Source organism: Acipenser ruthenus, chromosome 4 (assembly GCF_902713425.1).
Source record: "Acipenser ruthenus chromosome 4, fAciRut3.2 maternal haplotype, whole genome shotgun sequence".
Lineage (NCBI taxonomy): Eukaryota > Metazoa > Chordata > Actinopteri > Acipenseriformes > Acipenseridae > Acipenser > Acipenser ruthenus.
Window position 1 is genome coordinate 5,402,370 of NC_081192.1, and position 20,131 is coordinate 5,422,500.

General features: G+C 34.9%; 1 protein-coding gene across 8 annotated transcripts in view; it reads left to right on the forward strand.

Annotated features, from left to right (window-relative positions):
- Nucleotides 1-2,197: 2,197 nt before the first annotated feature.
- Nucleotides 2,198-20,131, forward strand: part of LOC117400317 (DNA-binding protein SATB1-like) — a 53,063-nt gene continuing 35,129 nt past the window's right edge. For 2 of the 8 annotated variants that reach the window (XM_034000093.3, XM_059021551.1), the window contains exons 1-2: nt 15,403-16,408; nt 18,489-18,724. In XM_034000093.3, coding sequence (XP_033855984.3) covers nt 18,514-18,724 — 211 coding nt within the window. In that variant the 5' untranslated portion in view covers nt 15,403-16,408; nt 18,489-18,513. Of the gene's footprint in view, nt 2,533-15,400; nt 16,409-18,488; nt 18,725-20,131 lie in introns of those variants that run through there. The other 6 variants (XM_034000092.3, XM_059021559.1, XM_059021565.1 and 3 more) reach the window with 6 other exon arrangements.

Sequence of the window (20,131 nt, forward strand, 5' to 3'; positions counted from 1 at the left end):
CTGCTTACCTCTTACAATCAGTACAAATTTCCCAGTTATTCTGATAAAACATTTTAAAATTGATATGAAGATAACCTAATAATCGAATCCATTTCAAATCCATTCTTAATTTTACACTTAAAAAAGCGGGACTGCGATTTTGTCTTTTAACAAACCAGTGTGTATTGTATCAAAGTTTTGAATACGCATCACTCCATCGGGCAAAAGAAGCTCACAGTAAAGGGGTACCGAACATTGACAGAGCTTAGTTTTTTACATTCTAAGACAGAGGTGGGTTTTGTATTTAGAAAGTCAAATCACTTCAGTATTAGTTGCAGAGATAATTGTGGTGCTAATAATAATAATAATAATAATAATAATAATAATAATAATAATAATAACGATTTAATTTGAAACCAGATCGCCAATAAACTCTTTCTGTATCCGTGATTGTTGCTTTAGTCTTGCGGCAGTACCAAAGTGCCAGATGTTTAGCAGGCTTCCTATGGCACATTTTTAAACACTTTATTTAAATGTGCCTAAGAAAGCGATTCCAAGTTCCAACCAAACAGTTTGTTATACAGCCAGTGTGGCACATTCTTAACATCTATTTGGTTCACTAAACATCCACTAATGGTCAATTCATACATGTAATCTTTACTTGTATTAATTATTGTATGTTGGCTGTACTGTATATAGGCCAGAAGGTATAATCGTGTAGTTTTTACGGTAACAATTGTGTATATGTTTAGTCACGAATGGATATGGCTATATGTATTTGAAAGTACATTAATTTGCATAAACTTCTTTTAAAGAATGCTGCACACGTTTCACATTCTAAACATCATTTTTCGATGAAGTAGCCTATGCCTTATTATGAGAGCTCTTATGATGTATATTTTTATTATTATATTTCGCCCTGCTTCTAATAATAATAAACAAACTTTGTTTTTCTTGTGCAGGTTGGGAAAACGTTCATACCTGTGTGATCACGTAGTAACCTATAAAAAATGTTAATAATGGAATTCATATTTCAAAAAGTGTAAACATTTGTAGGTACTCTGAACTTCAGCAGAAATGTTTCTGCTGTAGCGTGTTAGATGAATAGGTCGAATTCTTGCCCACAGAAAACTAAAATTCCATTATTTAAAAATAATAATGCACTAAATGAAACGTTATTTAAAATGCACGTCATTCATGCTTTATAGAAAAATAATATATATATAATGTGTGTGTGTGTGTGTAAACATATTATTTTAAGTTGTACACGTGCATATTCTTGAGAAACGTGTTTTAATACACAATTCAGTGCTGTTAATTAAATCGCAAAATGCGTTTTTTGAGTAAGTGCATAATTCTTGAATGTTATTGTACTCGGATTACTTCCAGTTGCAAGATAAAGTTGTTTTATATATATATATATATATATATATATATATATATATATATATATATATATATATATATATATATATATAATAAAATAGTGACATATACTTCAGCTGCGTTGCCAGTGCAGTTAAAGGGCGCAAGTGATAGTCTATTAGATTATAATATTAGAAAACCCTTCAAACGAATCATTTGTGGTAACATTGCATGATTGATACTGTTGCAAATTTGGTTAACCAACTATTAAAATGCAACCTTAAATTTGAAACTTGTACATCAGAATTTATCACAAGCATTAAGTATTTACAATAGTTAACTGTTAATTTGAATATATTCAGAATTGATTACCAAGTATTTACATGATTTTAAAGTCCAAAAGTAGGCTGCATGTATTCTGTATTTAATAAAACTGAAACTTTTACTTGAAATAGTTTAGTATAGCCAACTGTATTTTAGTATTGATCTACATAAGCTATCGTTTGCCAAGTAATGTAAAATAAATCATCTAAAAGGTGTTAACACATCAGTCAGCAATATTTTGCTAGGCTTAAAAGCAGCTAATGAAATAATTTGTGTAAAACTTGAAAATAAATTAATTGTACTGTAGGCACTGTCCTTAGTTTAAACTTGTTTTTAATTTTTTTTCATTTCAGGTAAGCATGTGGAATGCAGAAATTTAAACAAATGTGTGTGACTGGAAAAAAAAATGTTCTGACAGCTACGACTTCTCCCGGGTACTGTGAAACTCAATCCCCGGGGAGCTGGGAATACAGCGAGAGTATAAAACAGCCCTGGGTTTGAGAAGGGGTTCTGCTAAAACGACAAATCATCGATTTGAGCATCAGAATGGGAGGGGTCATCTCTTACCTGACTTCCTTTCAGAAAGCCATCCTCCCGCGCCTCTCTATCCACCTCATGCTTTAGCCCGCGCTGATCTCACTTGCATTCATTCGAGTCACTCAAATCTAATAGACACAGCTGCAGAGAGAGAGAGTGAGCGAGAGAGAGAGCGAGAGCGAGAGAGGTAAAGTCAGCGCGAGCTTTTGATCTGAGGACTTTTCCCTTATTGAATCGCTCAAGGTGGGAAACAGCTAAACTGACTTGTCAACTTTTGATGGGAAACCAGACGCTTGGCAGGTTCTGCTAACTTTGGCATCTTTGGAGGTACTATTACTAACTTATTTGTTTATTATGTGTAGGCTACATGTAAAACTGTAATCGATTTCCAATTTTAATCACCAGCACCTGTCTGTCACACTGTATATAGAGGTTTCAACTGTCTGTTTGTCAGCGTTAAGATACAGAACGATAGGAATGCCTTCAGTTTAACAACAACAACAACAACAATAAAACTCTTGTGAAGTCAAACAACCGAGTTTCTATTCCTGTAAAACACAACAGGAAGACAGTACTTACACTGCTTTTCTAAATTGTAGCAGTGTCACGCACCAACCAGACTCTGCACAGTGCCAGTAACATATTTAATCGCACGAGTTTTGTTCCGTTCATTTCAGCATTACAATATAATGTATAACACACTGACTTTTTTCGGTTTTTTCCGTTTTAGTACAGTATGTGGAGACTGGTTTAGCTGTTTGTAAGTTGCTGTACATTGCAGAACTTGACACCGCGCTGTCAAAATGATCTTGCACTGCAGAAGTGATCTGTGATTTGCGTAAGCATGTCGCCAATAAATAACAAGACATTAAAACAAAGATAATAAACAAAGACTTCCGTATATACTAACTTTTTGCTGTGACTCAGCGATACTAGGCTTTGAATTAAATAAACGTGTGTAGGCATCCAGTAGCCTTTGGTGCAAAAACAAATACATAACGCTGTTTCTTTCAGGCTGTTTTAATACACTGGTCTTGTTTTTACTTTATTTGTTGACTTCCATCTCTTTTACTTAAACAACATTCTTCGTTGTTCATTGTAGTTTTAGTGCTTCGGTGAATGCTCACAGAAGGGCTTGTGTTAGTTACTGTGCACTGTGTTGTACTTCACACGCGTTTATCATTTGTAAAAGCCACTGCCTTTCAGGATTCTCAAGCACTTTTATTTGACTTTGCCCTGAATAGAAACCCCAATGCCTGTTGATTAGCATATACGAAATGTATAGTGGAGATGCATAACACTGAAACCATATTTGCAGGGTATTTAAAGCAATGTTGTCAAGGTGTTTGTCAGGCTGTTAAAATGTTTCTATGGAAAGCCTGATGCCAGCCAGATTGACATGGAAATTGATTTTTAAACAGTATATTTGTATCTTTCTGAAATTACAGTTGTTCTTTTTTAACCATTTGTGTGTATATGCACAATATTGCAAACAATTAGCCATTATTTCCATCAGCATAGTAACAAATATAGAACCAACGTGAACATATTTTACTATGTAATAGCAAGATATTTTAAAGTATCACTTTACTACTAAATAGTTCTCATGTACATTTCTATGTAGTGTCAAAAAATTGTAAACATGTATTTCAATTACTGTAGCTTCAATCACAATATTATTATTTATTTTTTATAATACCACACTGTCTATGGATTTATTCATATCTTGGTAAATATTCAGCCTGACATGTATTTGTACCTGGAAAGAACACATAAGTATACTGTGTAAGAAAAAGGTTGAATTAATGATTGCTCTTGTTAAAATAGATAAGTAAAAGATATGCAGTTTGTTTGTGTTTCTTTGTTGAACATGTTATTACCGAGGAAATTGATGGTCAAGCTGATAATTCAAGATATTGACAAAGTTAACTTTCTGTCTGTCTCCAAAACAACAAAGCTACACACACATCTGGACTTTTATCCATAAAGTTAGTAGAACAGGATGTGGCAAAATAATTACATTGTAATAAAAATACAACACGAATGCTACAGAAAAATACAGATTATGCCCCACTGGATCCAATAGCGCTCAATTGAAGCACTTCTAGGTCCCTGGACATTCTTCATTTATGTGACTCGGAAGTGAAACAGGCTTGCTTTCTTTTATATTTGAAGTACATCAGATAACTTAAACCAGATCATATTTCACTGATAATTCAACTTTCTGATGATCTTCTTAAGGATTCAGGGCAATAGCCATTTCATTTTGCTGGTATCAAGAGCTTAACCTTATACATGTTCTTAGTAGTATAGTATAAAAACTACTTCCAAGTGTGGTTGTTAAAAATGTAATTGTTCAGTTTGTATGGATTGTTTTAGTTATGTAGATCCATAATAGGTTTACTTTATTATAGTGCAGTGCATTGTAGTAGAAGGTGCAATATATTGTTACATTACATGGACTGAAGTTCTGTATTGTGGATGAATCAGAAAGTAAAAAGGAGTATACTGTACTTATAGTGCTGGCTTGCTGGGCTCAAATGTAACAGCCTCTACTTTAGGGAACTCTGATTATCAAATGTAAATTAATTTACTGGCTTTGTTATTGCTGCAGGGTATTTTGCATGTAATACTACTGACGTAAACCAGGTTTTTCTCAAGTAAGTGAAGTCACTAATGGGAAGTGGCATACCAGTTAACCATTTACGTATTGGTGGAGAAGTGTGGGTGGTAGTGTTTAAATTTGCACCTTTTATATTATTTTTAACATTCAGTAGACCATTAATTTCAATTATAATATCAGTTAAAATGCACACACTTAAAAGACATTAAAGCTCTGAAAAAATAGAATGTGTACAATACTTCATATAACGGCTAATTTAAAATTATTTTTAAAGAGCTACGTGCAATTGGGATCAAGTTAATAGAGCAATTTGTTTTCAAGCAAGCTCGCTTTAATGCATTGTTGTTAGTTTCCATGGAGAAATACTTTGCACAGCAAAGACAGCTGGCAAATGTTATATAAATAATTTGTAGGAAAGTATGCTTGTCCTGTACTTTTTTTTATTATTAGAATAGATTGTAATTTAGCTGCTTCTGGTTCTATTCTTCTAGATGTGTGTTTCATTGTATTATGGATTTTGAGCATTTTTAATCAAATATGTGTTATGAATCGATGTTCACAGCATTCAGGGAATATTATCTTTTGGAAAAACCCTGGTTCACCATTATTTGCAACAGTCATGAAAGATGTTGGTTCACAAAGCTGCTGCTGTTTTTAAGGGTATAGCACCTCGCCAATACAGATGCAAATCGATATCCTGTGCCACCTTAAATAATTTATAGCTGAGCAAAGTGCTGTAACATGTTATTAGAAATATGTATGTACAAAGGGCCTCATTTTAAATCTGCATTTGAAAGGAAAATAACCCTGTTAATTAGACCAGTAACATATTAAAAAAATAAAAGAAAAGAATATTTAATTGTTTCTGCCTTTATCAGAGTTGTTTATGACAAGCTGTGTCATGTTCATATTAAACTGGAGATTTTGCCCTGGTACCACAACTAAAATGTAAGAAGAGAATACAATGTGTAAGCTTTCACTTGTTAGAAGTCCTGTCAATTCTTGTAAGTGTTTTTATACTTCTAAGGCTACAGTAAGTGAAATGAACGTTAAGAACATTCTCAGTCTTACTGTACCCTTTCGCAATAGATGACTAAAGCGTTAATATGCATTCAGCAGGTGTGCAAATGATGGGAAGTCATTTGTTGTATTAATTGTATTAACCCTGTTTTATTGGCGTAACTTAACCTCAACAAAGGCACCCATGCTGAGAAGCTGTTTGCAAGTATAGCCATGAGTATCTTTAGACCAGCATCAAAGACTGTGTAGATGCCTTGTAATTGTCAGGCGGAATTGTACTTTATGACACTGATGCTTCACTTCACAAAAAAAAAGCAATATTTTACATTGACATTTTTAAATGGAAAATATAATATGTTAGTATTTTCAATATAGCATTTTGTGTCAAAAGATGAAAGATTCAGTAAGCCTGAAAATATACATGTTATTTAAGAAAAGTATTGGTGGATTGCACTGCAGTGGTTAGTAATTACAGGAAATCTCTATGTCCCTCTAACTAGGACAGTCTTTAAAAAGCATTTAATGAATGGGTACACAGTAGCTGGCAGTCGAATAGTCTGACAGTGCTAACCCTTCATTTATTCTGGGACAGAAAATGTTTAAAACAATAGGCAAGGTTTTCTTGCTTAAAGCTTTGCTGTAGGCAAACTCCTTCAGCGCGAGCAGTGTGACGGGTTCATTTAGCATAGTTTATCTTACATTTAATTGAAATATTCCATTCTGTTTCATGCCTTTACAGTGCTGTGTTGACAAGCCAGAAATAAAAGACGCATCCATTCACAAGTGTTATTACCTTCAGTAGCAGGAAGCCAGTCACAGTTTTTACTGTGAAGTGAACTCCAGTGATCGCAGCCCAGTTTTGGCTTGAAGTCTACATCATGTTGAGCACTAATTGGCTCTTAATTCAGCAGCTTTATCTCTGAGGTGGAAGAAGTAGAAAGTGAGACAGAAAAACAGGTAAAGCAATGGGTAATGTTTTTACAGGTTAGGGGCCTGAGTGAATTAGCTGAATATAAAAGCTGCAGTCTTCAGGATTGTCACTGGCAGTCAGAAGATCTAAAACGCCAGTGCAGTGTATGTCCTCTACTAAATACTGTACTGTAAAAAATACATTTAATAAAAGGAAAATAAAACACTCCTGCACAAAACCTCTGAGACCAATTAGTCTACACTTCACTCATTCTCACATTTGAGGGCTGTGTGAGGTGGAATAAGTGTCAGCTACAATATAAGCAGATATGTTTGTTTTTTCATTTTCTTTTTGTAGATTGTATTGCAAAGAAATATCCTCCTGTCCAGTCTCGTTAATAAATTGCCGGCATGGAAAGTTATGGGGGCTGCCAGCGGTTGTATCTAAAGCTAGCTACATCATTATTCAACAACATCGTTAATCCCTTACTGTTGTAAATAGTTCATCCAGTATTTGAGCAATCTGAATTCAAAACTAAGATAGAGGGAACACTTTGATTCCCAACAATGCATCACACATGTCCAAACAATTTATTTTCAAGTCCTCATCATGAAATGTAATATAGCGGATATTAAAAAACAGCACATTGGTATACATCTTTATGATTGCATTGTAAACTAAAAACAAAGCTATTTAGTAAGCGCATAAAACATTCCCATCCGCCCTTTTTTCAGGTTTATGCTGTATTAAACCTACCCGTCATGTGGGTAACTATAGGTTTAAAACTGTAATAGTTCTTATTATAGGGCTGAAGTGAGGTTTGCTCAGAAGTGCTTTGATTTAGATTTTTTTTTTGTCTAGTGAATGACTACGTGTTGCCACTCTGGCTATTGTGGGTTTCAGTAATCTGTCCCACTTAAGGGATGAGGTCTAATATCCCACCTGAAACCATTCCACTCCCCTTGATAATTTACACTGAAGTGAAATAACAGCTCAGCACACAGAGGGAAATTATACCTGTGGTAACTGGAGAGTAAATACCTGTTTCGCTGCCAGGGCATGTTTTTATTTTCCTGTCGCCAGTAAATAAGGGTACTGTCTCTCTTTTAATACCTACCTGTGTTGTGACTCCTCCTTTTAAAAATAGTTCTGCTATCATTCCAAACATTGATTAAAAAAAAAAAAACTTAACAATGATTGAGAGTGGTGTGCTGCAACCAGTTTTAAAGAGACAGCATCTTTTTTCGTGTTGTTTGTGCATTCCTGTGCTCTCTGTCAAAAACGTAAGAACTAAAAACTACACACATGAGAACATACATATTCATATAAGAAACACCGTACATCTTTATTAAAGCTTACACTTTTAATTTAAAACAATTCTGGAAGCACAATTTGAAGATCTCGCATCTGAATGAAAGACATTCCTGGTACCTGCACATGAAACTGTTGTACTTAGTCTGTCACTGTGCTTTGCCTCCTTCTATTAACTCTTCTATTTATTTATTTTTCAGAAAGGTACATTGCGGAAGCTTTTGTGATTTTATTTAAATGTTACAGTTTTCATGAAACCTGAATTTCATGTGGGTGCTGTTACAAAGGTACCAGGGCTCCAAATAAGTTATTTTTTGATTATTTTTCTGAACTTCTGATGTAAAATATCTTTTTATATCAGACTATTCTTTTTTGATTAAAAAAATAATAAAAAAAATAGAGAGTTTTTATATTTAAATTTGTATGCTTGTCACCATCGCATCTGTGTAGGTATATCCCAGTCTATTGTTCTCAAACTGTTAGCCATATAGAACACAGGGCTTTGGTTTTATCACAAAGAGGCATTACATCTTGGGCATTACTGTGTGTGGAAGAGGTTCTAATTCCCACCCAAATATATGTAATAAAATTATTTAAAAGGGTATATATATATATATATATATAAAATATATAAAAAAATTTTATTAACGTGATGGTGATATTCATCTTTTATTATAGTTATCTGAAGGGAGCCCAATATGATCCAATGTTTGAAGCCTTTATAGTGTTGTAAAATAAACACTTTCAAACAACATAACTATTTTGCACTTAATGGGTTTCTCATATACCAGATGATGCCACCAGTGTACCTAAATGAGTGATTTGAGGTATTGTTTTAGAGGGTTGTTGATCTAAAAGTTAAGATTGTTCTGTATACTGTAATAAAGGAATTGGCTAGTCACTTAGACCGCCAGCAGTGTGCGGAGTGTGTACAGTCACCGCACTCCAGTCCATGTATTATTACACAGATTTGCTGTGTGAGCGTAAGGAGGTGCGCACTATAAACCTGGTTGTGAATCACGCATGTCAAGTCCCAAGGGTAAATTGAGTTGACAGATTCACTCTGCTTTAAATGGGCGTGTACCAAACCCATTTAGGAACAATATTTAGGGAATGTTAAATCCATTTGTTACAAGTGTATTTTAACACCTATGTAGTTGTTGTTATTATTATTATTATTATTATTATTATTATTATTTATTTATTTATTTATTTATTTATTTATTTATTTATTTTATTATTTTTTATTTCTTATTTTTTTTAACAGTTTTTACCACCACCATTTGCATTCTTTACCAAGTATTATAACTGGTACTCTCCCCCCCGCCCCCCCCCCCCCCCACCACCCCGGCTAACAGCAATGAAATCCAAAAATTCTTAATGATAGATGAAAAAAAGTGAGGCATTTTGGATGCTTGGGCTTTAATGACCATACAAGCCCCTTTCATGTGTACTGCATCGTATCAAAAAGGAAATAAAACCTGTATTTTTATTATATACTGTATATATATTCTGCTGTGAAATCATAATCCTACATTGATAAAGGCTTTCATTTGCTTGTTCTTATTTCTAACCCGTATTTTAATCAGAGTTGTGTTTTAAACTACATATATTCTATCTAATGCAGAACACCATTTTAGTGAAAACAAATTATTTTCAAGTCTGCTACATTGCTGGTTTAAATAAACACGGAAACACAACCCTCAGCTCTCCTGTGAGAACGACACAATACCCCCACGCACACACTCACACACACACACTCACGCACACACTCCCACACACACACACTGCGGTGTATGTACCTTTTGGGCTCAGTTTTATTTTGCGCCTGTGTGTTATTTTCCTTCTGCTACATTTACAAGTATCCACAACTTCCCCTAGCCAAGAGATTTTACACAAAGCTATCCCAGGTGTTAATTTACTTATTAAAAATATTTTAAACGATCAGAATAGTTTTCTTTTTCATTTTTAACTGTCTCCTCTATGAACACTTAATCCTGAAAGCACCGTCACACTGTGGTGTTTGGGAGGCATTGTTGGATTCCTTCAACACTACTGAGTTTATTCACTATTTCCTCATTTACTTAAGAAGAATATTTTCCCTCTGACAATGTTATTGGTTACGACGCCAATGATACCAATAGAGATAGTCAAATAGTATCTGCAATTATTTTTCTAAAGCTGAAAAGCCAAGTACATGTCTTTTCAGCCCTAATGGAATACAGGCCTCTTTCTCTTTAACATCTTGTTTAACTCTATTAATTCTTGATATGTTGCAATCCACGAGGCAAAAATTAGAGGTCTAATTATTTCCTCATGTGATTTTGCTCCTGTGTACCAGTGACAGAAAAGTAATTTTCAAGGCCCTCAAACTGAGATGTTTGTTGATTGTTATATGACTAATATATTTTATAATTTAATAAAAGCAGAAGGAATAAACAACCAGGCTGGCTGATAAAGAAAAAAAAAAAACATTTCTCAGCACACACACACACGAACCTCATCTGTGATTAAATAATTGGTTTTAAATCATTAATACTGGTACTGTATTTACACTGAGGGTTAGCTAAATGAAAGAAGAGCTCCTCACTTTATAACCTTTTTAAAATATCTTCCTGCGGGTTTGCATATTTTAACAGCAAGACAAAAATTGGGAAACTTACAAAACAATTAGGCTGGTATAACCGCAAGAAGAATGGTTGCATACATCTGCCAACAGCCTTTCTTTGTTGTTAATCCCCACAATTACATCTCATTTTAAGCCATCTATTGCACAACACTCTATCATTCATTCTCATGTGTCTAGTAAGAATGTATGTCTGCGTATCTATGAAGAAAGAACATACTGTATAGTAAGTAGCCGGTTATCTTTTTTATTTTTTTAAATCTAGATATTAACCATAATTAGCCTGAGTAACTCTGAATTTATGACTTTGCTGTTGTCAGATAATGCATATTACTTAACAGCTATATATATATATTTTTTTAATAATTGTCCTTTTTCAAGAGAGGGCAAGTTGATTATGAGATGTAAATTCGAGTGGTAAGTTTTTTAATGTTGTTTTTTTTTTTTTTTTTTTTACTTTAATAAGGAATTTGAGCAGTTTAACAGAATACCATATGGCCAATTGGAAGAAAATTATGCCATGTAAAATAGTTGTATTTGCCTCGGCACTGTCAACAATTGTGAAGGAGTGGAACTCAAATAGCTAATGGAAATATTTTGGAGAGTGAAAGCTTCCATGGTATAGTCACAATCAATATATTATAATAATCAATTACAGTACTTGCATGAAAAAGAAGAACATTATAATATAGTATCTGCCAAGCAAGGAAAAGGCTGCTCTTAACTCAAAAATGTTTTTTTTTTTTAAGTATTAAAAATCACAATACCATTGATTTAAATTGCCTTAATTAAACTGTTTGACTTACCATACCTTACAGTATTATAACATTAAAGCCCCTGGGGAATAAAAAAAATATATGCAGAGATATTCATTGCAGAGAGGTTGATGTACAGATTAAACAATACACATATGGGAATATGTTCAAAGGAAAACATACATTAATGACCCTCAACTGAATAAAGGTAAACACTGGCTGCAGTGACTGGCTGTACCTCATGCAGCCAAGGGGGTACAAATACACAACCATAAAGTTACAGAAGTCCATTTATTACCACACTACTATTAAAAAAAAAAAAAAAAAAAAAAAGCTGATTCAATGTTATTCATTTTTTTTGTTTTAGTGTTAGTTGCTAGTGTTCATAATACACTGGCATTAGTAATAAATAAAATGAATCGTGTATTTGTTTGTTTGTTTGTTTTGCTGTGTACCTGCACTGCAGTTGATGGAGGCAGTGATGGGGGTTATCAAGTACAATGCACAGTGGCTTAGATTGTCAGGCTGTCCTGATATCTTCACCCCTGTCCTGGGAGATGTGGACAGAAAGCCCTGAGGCTGTTGACGTCTGGGTAGTCTTTTAAAAAAAAAAAAGAAAAACCAAAAAAACTACCCAGTTAGTTGTTAATTTCTTCTGTCTCTGTTTCTCTTGTGCATAAATTGTGTCTGCACCTTCTGTACGTTCAGAAACTCTTAATACTCAGTATTCTTTTCTGTCAACACCTGTCTCTTTGATTTGTCTTATTTCCTCTTGTATATTGTTGCTTGCAATTTCTTTCAGTTTCTGAAAGAGATTGTTACTGCAAAGGATCTCAGTCCGTATTCCCAGCACAAACTGTAGGAGTCCCAGATCAAATGGCATGAATACTGATCTGATGCGAATGGAAACGAACAGGGCAGAATCGCTTTCAACCCAGCAGGCAGGAGAGAAACAAGACCTTCTTGCGGTCGGCTGCAGGGACCTATAATCTTGAGGATTGTTCCAGAATCTTGTTCCCATCGTTTCTGATCCCTCACCTCCACATACACCTGCCAGTATAACCGTGCAAGCCTCAAATGTCTACTAGACCTAATACAGTAATTTTAATAACATATTCTTTGACTTTCTAGGATTATGATTCATGTTTTTATGATTGGTTAATGGCAGATAATCATTTTTTTTACTTTCTTTTTTGTGCCTTACACAGTAATATTTTTCTTACACAGTAATATTTGTTGATGGAGCTAAAGCGCTATTGATGGTTTTACCCCAAGCTGTTTGTGTTCAAAAACTGTTTAACTGCATGGAAAATGATTTGTAATAGCAGTCCAAATAATCTTGTTAATGCACATTAGACATTGCAAATGAATAACATAAAAAAAAAAAACCTTTGCAACACCTACATCGATACACATTCTCGGTATTATAAGAATAAAAAACTCTTTAAGGCATGGATCGCAGTCAATGCTGTGCAGTACGTATTAAGATAATGGTATGAAATAAGAAGCAAATCTTCAGTGCAAAGATGATATGTTTCATCACAAAACAAACTAGAAGAAATAACATTTTCTTAACGTAAAAAGCCAGCTACAAATGAAAAAGCAGGCTCTTAAGAAGTTGTTTGAAAGAATGTTTCTCTTATTCCACTTAATGTAAAATTTGATGGCACAAAGGATTGATGAATTATACGTATTTGTCAAATCACTGTTTTAATTAATGTAGGAGTTCAGTGACTAAATCAATTTAAGGAAATAAATATTAGTTCATCAAGTAAGTTTTTTTTTTTTTTAGCTCAATATCATTTATTGTGTGCATGTCTGTTATCAATGATAATGTGGGAGTGTTTGAAATATTAGTTATATACTGTACCTCTAATTGCACTATTGTTCCAGATACTCTTGAAGGGACACTTTATATTATCTATATTTTCGTAATATGTTATTGCTTACCTCTTCAACATTCTATTCTGTGTGTTCTTGATCATTCTGTATTGTTTATCTAGGTGTGTAACAATACACTAATCTCACAATATACATATAACGATATGCAGGTCATGATACCATAGTAGTTGAAAAGAGATTTATTTTTTTATTTTTTATCTGGAATAGTTAATAAGCATGATATATAATTATACATTTGATTGAGCGTTTTGATGTCATGGAAGGTATATAATGAGCCAAAGATGAATCCCAGCAGAGAAATTATAGTGGTTATTAAACAGATAAGAAAATAAATAAGGAGGTCCGACCCCAAAGCTGCTTTTTATTTTTCCCAATAAAAGAATGAGAGGGGCACCATGAATAAGCAGCCCTTTTGGCGACTGGATAATTTAGGTATTACTGTAATATTTAAACGTGGCACTTTTTTTCAACAAGAACATGACCACTATCATGAAAGAGTTTTTACCTGTTTGTGAAACATCTAATTTACTCCAGCTGCAGTTAAACAGGGTTAATGCCCTTAGCATTGTGTGTGGCATTTGTTTATCACCTGTGTTTTTTGTACAGCTACATTAAGCATTTTTGTTTTATTATGCCCAAAACAGGTAGGTTTGCTGTTACAAAGACACAGATTCCAACATATCTTTTTAATACTTTGATAGGCATGCTTCAAAGGTATTGCTGTATAATACAGCATGCCAAACATTTACTCTCTTGTCATCAATCACAGTAACCCACTAATATGATTCAGTATCTCTTACCTGGGCTGCATAGTGCAGTATTAATGTGTAACTGCTTTCTAAGTTCTGCAACACCTGCATTGAATGGGATTCAGACTAGCATGTTCTTAAGGCAGTACTATTTTTAAACTGTGACCAGAATGCTTACAAAATTTGAATAATAATCCTTATTTTTGTAGTTTTACTCTCTGTCCTCTACATCGTGTCTCAAAGGATTTTGTTGTTGTTTTTACACTGTCAGACTGTTAGCATGGCGTTGGAGGTTGTGTTTGCATGCTATTCAGTAAAGTGTAAAGAATCTGCTCTGTGATGTTCTCTCTTTCCCATTTTCTGTAAGCATGTATTTAATAACCTGCATATCTCGACCCACTCTTCCTGTCTAATGCAGATTCCCCTGTACTCCCAGATTTCGAGGAAAGGCTAACTATATTGGTGTTTTTCTGTATTGTACAGGAAGAGCAGCATTTCAATAACCACTTTGTTTTCTTTCATGCTGGAATGTGACAGTGTGCGCACCTTAAGGCATCAGCAATTGCAGCCCCCCTCTGCTGTGGGGTTTCTGTGGCATGTATGATAACTATCATTGTGTGTAGAATCCAGGCTGCTGTGTGTTGTTAGTATTCTGCCAGTTCCTTGTCTTTCCCAAGTCTTGGTGTTGAGTGCGTGGCCTGTGAGTGTAATTTGGATTGTGGTCAGGCGCTGTAAGGAGTTCTGTAATGTGATCTATTCAGTGCAGTTAATAATCTATCTGTTCTGTTGCGTGTCACCTGTAAATGTTATTTATTGCCTGTGTGCAGAACCTGCTATTTTAATTCACATATTCAGTAAGTTCTGAAGCTCTTAATACCTGCTTTGCTCCTACTCTACTGCATGACTGGTGTTTTGTTTTTGTTTATTTATTTATTTATTTATTTATTTTGATACGGTAAAAAATGCAATAGCCAATACTTTTTTTTGAGTTTTACGTTTACTTTCAGTCCCTACCTTCTACCTTAATCCACCCTAATCTTCACCGTACAATCTGTTGGCTACCGGTGATGCTACTGACGTACTACAGAATCCATAATGCATCTATACTAAAAATCAACTATTTTGTGTTGTATTTTGCAAGGCTTTGCTTAATAATTGCAATATGTATAATATCTCTCTCTGCCTACGTATTATATGTCGTGTGAGTGTGTGTTTGTGTGTGTGTTATTCTGTAACAAATGCAGAGCCGCCTCACTGTAATCAAGCTGATTACAAATTCCTGCGCGCACAGCCGGAAATTGCAGCCTGCTCTCTCTTTTCTTCCCACTTTTAGTAACATTTTCAGGTCCCTATTTCACCAGGACGCTGGGTGCTGGAGAAGGTCTGGCTTGCGTGTTTCTCCAGGCGCTTTAAAGCCGGATCATTTCGGTGTTATTTTGTTCTGAAATGAGGAGAAAGAGGAGAGGCAGTAGAAACAGCAGCGGCAGGAGGAGTGATGAGTCAATACAACTAATAATTTAATGGGGACACGGAGAGAGAGAAGAGAAAGATAAGCTCAGCTCCGTCCGGGCACAAAAAACAAAACAAAAAAACATCATAATACACGGATTTGTCATTCATCTCTCATACTATTGCACCGCTTTTTTTTTCGATTGGAAAGCAAAACGCACTTTTACCTGTTTATATATTGTAAACCATGCATCGTCTTAGAAGAACAAGAAGATAGGTCATTTTTTCGGCTTTATATACCTGGACAAAGAAGGTAAAACTAACGTAGTCTTTGAAACACGTATTTAATATCGACCTGGTTAATAGCAAACAAAAAAAGGAAAACAATTAAGTATCTTATTTACTTAATGTCGATCGTTGGTTATTGAGCACGCACTGGATATTGTCTTGCTGGATAGTGCAACTCCAGAGGGCTCCTCTATGCACTTGTAACATCATTTTACTTTTTCAGTCAGATTTTTAATATACTGTATGTTTGTTTAAACTTGTAATGTGCTGCAAAACAGTGTCTCTGTCAATTTACGATTTTGCCATATTCACATCTGGACTGTCAGTTTGCTCATTTCAGCCGAGTTAAGTTCTCGATTATAGGTAGCTTGTTTTGCCTTTCGTCTTTGGACGGTTGCCTATTTTGCCCTTAAGAGATCGTGAATATTATCCGTATAAATAAAGAAGCCGTGATGTACGCTGCTATACAGACCTAGAAAGCATTGAACTTTCAAGTTTTCCGTTCTTTCAAACAAGCCAAGGAAAGGAGACGCTCTGTTTGCAGTGTTTATGCTTTCAAGTTTCGAAGTGGTGAGTTTCAGTTTGGTTTTGCTAATTTGACAGTTCAGTGCCACTGTTTCTGTTTTTAGATGCTGCTCTGCTTCTTTGTCTTTAAAAGGTCACCACAAAATCCTGACCTGGACCTCCACCAAATGCGGAATCTGGACTGCAGTTAGCCTAGTGCATGTAAATATTGGCCATTATTCAGTACTCGGAATAATACTTCGATTGACAGCAGTGTAAATCGAAGATGTTCTTTCAATATGGTATATACGCTGATCTTTAAATCTTTAACAAACATAAGAGTTCTATTTTATTTTAATTAGTTTTTGAACCACGGTGTTTAAAAAGGACTTGCAGGCTTGATAATACAGTATTATAACATAGAAAACGCATAACGCACAGGTGTTGATGTAATGTGTTAGTCCTTGGGTGGTCTCCAGCCTACATTTTGTTGTTTTTATTTAAAAACACAATAGCACCTCCTTCTATTGTAGGACATGGGATAACCATTGCATAAAAATACTGTTTTAAATTAAGCCTCTGGAAGGCTTTGCAAGACAAAACGTTTTCTAAAGTAAACATGTTCTAGAAGAACTTAGAAATGCATTGACACTTTTGAGTATTGCAGTGTATTTTCAGATTCAGTAACTTTACAAGTTTATACTTGCAACTCACATACTGTGTGAAAAGTAGAATAACAATTGTTTTTCACTAGGCAAGACTGCAGCCTCTGCCTGCAGAGTTTATCCTATTCCTGTATCCTTTTGGATTGACTGCCAGCTGTGCTATGTAATGCTGTACTGTACCTTTTTAACTTTGAGAGAGGCTCACTGTACTACAGGAGTGGTTGAGATTTTGATTGTTACCGTTTTTTAATAACTTACAATAATTATAGTTTTCAAGTTATCACCCTAAGACCATTTTTCCTTTATTTTTAAGCTTAAGACCCTTTTCTAAAACTCATTTTGTATTGGGGGGAATACATTTTCCTTGCATTGTGTAGTCGGTATCTAGTACTCCACTTTGTACAGAGAGCTGCATTTTTCTTTACCATTTAAGTGTACAAACTGTTAAATGCATTAGTCATTGAACTGGAATATTTTGCAAGTGAATGATTTTGCATAAAACTCTGTTTTTTTTCTGTTTCCACCAGGGAATGCATTGCGGGACAAGCATACATAATATATAGTTTTAAAAACAATTTAAATAGAAAAATCTGTACTAGCAGGGAAATATGCATTGAAGTGAATGCAAGTAATCCCAATGATAAATAACCTAAATCGTGGTTTTGGAATGCAAGTAGAAAAATGTATCTAGATTAATATTTGTCTAGTTTCATTTAAGCATTAAACGTCATTCACTTTGTATTTGATCTTTAATACTAGACTTATCAAGGATGTCAAGATGTAAGTTGCACTGTCTACGTGAAAGTAAAACTTAATGAAACAAAACATGTATCTAAAAATCTGCAAAGAAAGTTTAACATTACCATATCATAAAGTTATGCAATTTCTATCAAAAGGCTATTAAATCAGATTCTAAACTTCCCCCCATGCTATCTTCAAGTGGGTGCATTCACATAGACCTCTTCACATCATCCTAAAGTGGGAGTTGGGACTATGGCTCTTTTATATGATGGTAATACACCAGATGTACATAGGTTTGTCAGATAGTGCTGTCAGCAAAGTTTTAAATAGTCTGTCTCGCTGTCCAATTTGCAATCAATGTTTGGTAATGACAATGTGTTAATCTAATTAAATTATTCCAGGCTTTTTGTTTTTCTGAGTTGTCAAAACCTAAATATCTGCTGAACTTACTTCTTAATGTAAATTAAATGTTTAGTTTATTTAAATTGCAGTATATTATGGAGTTCATTTGGTGATTTACTGAAACGATACATCTGTCTTAAAACCTGAAAAATAATTGTATATGGTATTTTCTTAAAATCAACTTGATGGTTATCTGTACTGACTGGGTTTATACATAATTCGATTTTCTGTCTTTTGAAAAAAAATACATTTATTCTTTTAGCGTTTTCCTTGCATTTGAGGAAAGGGCATTTCTTTGATCATTTTTCATTGTGTAATTCAGTCTCGTTCTCTTGCAGGTGATTTTAGAAGCTGGTGCTGAGGATGGATCACCTCAGCGATTCTGGCCATGGGAAGGATAACTGTGAAATGCTCAACAACATTGGTGACCCCAAGGGGCCTCCCGCCAAGATAGCACGCTTGGAGCAGAATGGAAGCCCGCTAGGAAGAGGGAGATTGGGCAGCACCGGTGCCAAGATCCCTGGAGTGTGTCTCAAGCCTGCCGGACACCTTATGAAAACATGGCATAAGAGAGGTAACTCCTCACACATTTCAATTTTAATATATGTATTTTTTCATATGTTAAGCTACACTGTGTTTTTACTAGTTATGTGTGCTATTTGGCAAGAAGCTGTATTGTTGACTTCTCTTTTTATATATTTATAATCTATCTATCTATCTATCTATCTCTATCTATCTATCTATCTATCTATCCCTGATGTCCTAGCGCCTTCCTTACATGCAACCTTTGAAGTTTTGAAAGCATTCAAAATTGGGAGTGAGGCAGCATAATGTATTGTGAAGCTGAATAACATTTACCATCCAATCATTTATTTTTTCCTCTGTTCCCTGAAAACAAAGCACATATTGATCCTGAAATGAACCTACACAGCAGTCCTTATTGTTAGATCTTTATCTATTAAAAACGGAAAAGCAGCTCTTCAGCAAATTCTTTGGCATCTTCTCACGATTACCCTATGTATTGATTGTTTGCCAGGAATGTATGCATCTTACGAAAGCCAGGGTAGGGCATTAAACATAATTTATTACAGCTTCTCAAACAGAGTGCATTAATATTGTGCCACGATTCACTGGGGCTATATAAAAAAGCCTCCTTGACGCCTGCAAAGTTATAAGTTCCATAAATTCCTGAATAGGAGTTTTCAGCTGTCTAGTAGTATGTGATATTTACACAGCAAACTCTAATGCCAAGACAATTTTAGACAAGGATTCTTTAGACTCCTTCTACTTATGGTAAGCATGCTGTTTACGCAGGATCATAAACCTTATGTGAAAGGTTTAACACTGCCTTTAGGTTTGAATCATGCTGTATTTTTAGCACTAAACGGTCACCAGCGCTCTCCACTTCTTTATATATCAGAAGGTTATAAAGTTGCTGCACTGCAGGGGAGAGGAGAGGGGTTATGTGTCAGGCGAGGGTGAAGAGCCTGCTGGGAGAAAGTCCATGTAAGATTATCCCCTTTTAATAGAAAGAATCAGGTGACAGCCTGTCAAGAGAATCCGTAGTGATATGTAGTCAAATGGTGCTGATCCACATCATACATACACCTTTGCAGCATAACCTTTTAATTGGCCCCTGGCCAGTAGGGAAAACTTGATTAATTACCAGGCTGTGAACGAGCTTTTCTCAAAGCCATTTAAATTGGGCTTTACTGCATATGTACCTTTATTGGGAGCCAGATTTAAGTTTATTTCTCTGTTAGCTAAACGTTGCCAGCAAAAGCTACTGTACATTCATTCCAAGAAGCAATTTCTAGGAAGCATATGAGGTTGTGTTATCACTGCTATACTGCATGATGAATGAAAATATACTTCTACTATTCTTACTGTAGAGGCTTCAGGGCATCACTACAGACTGAGGTTTGTAAGTAATTGGGGTTGCTGTTGTAGCCAGTCTTGTGTCTGCCTATACTGCTAATGG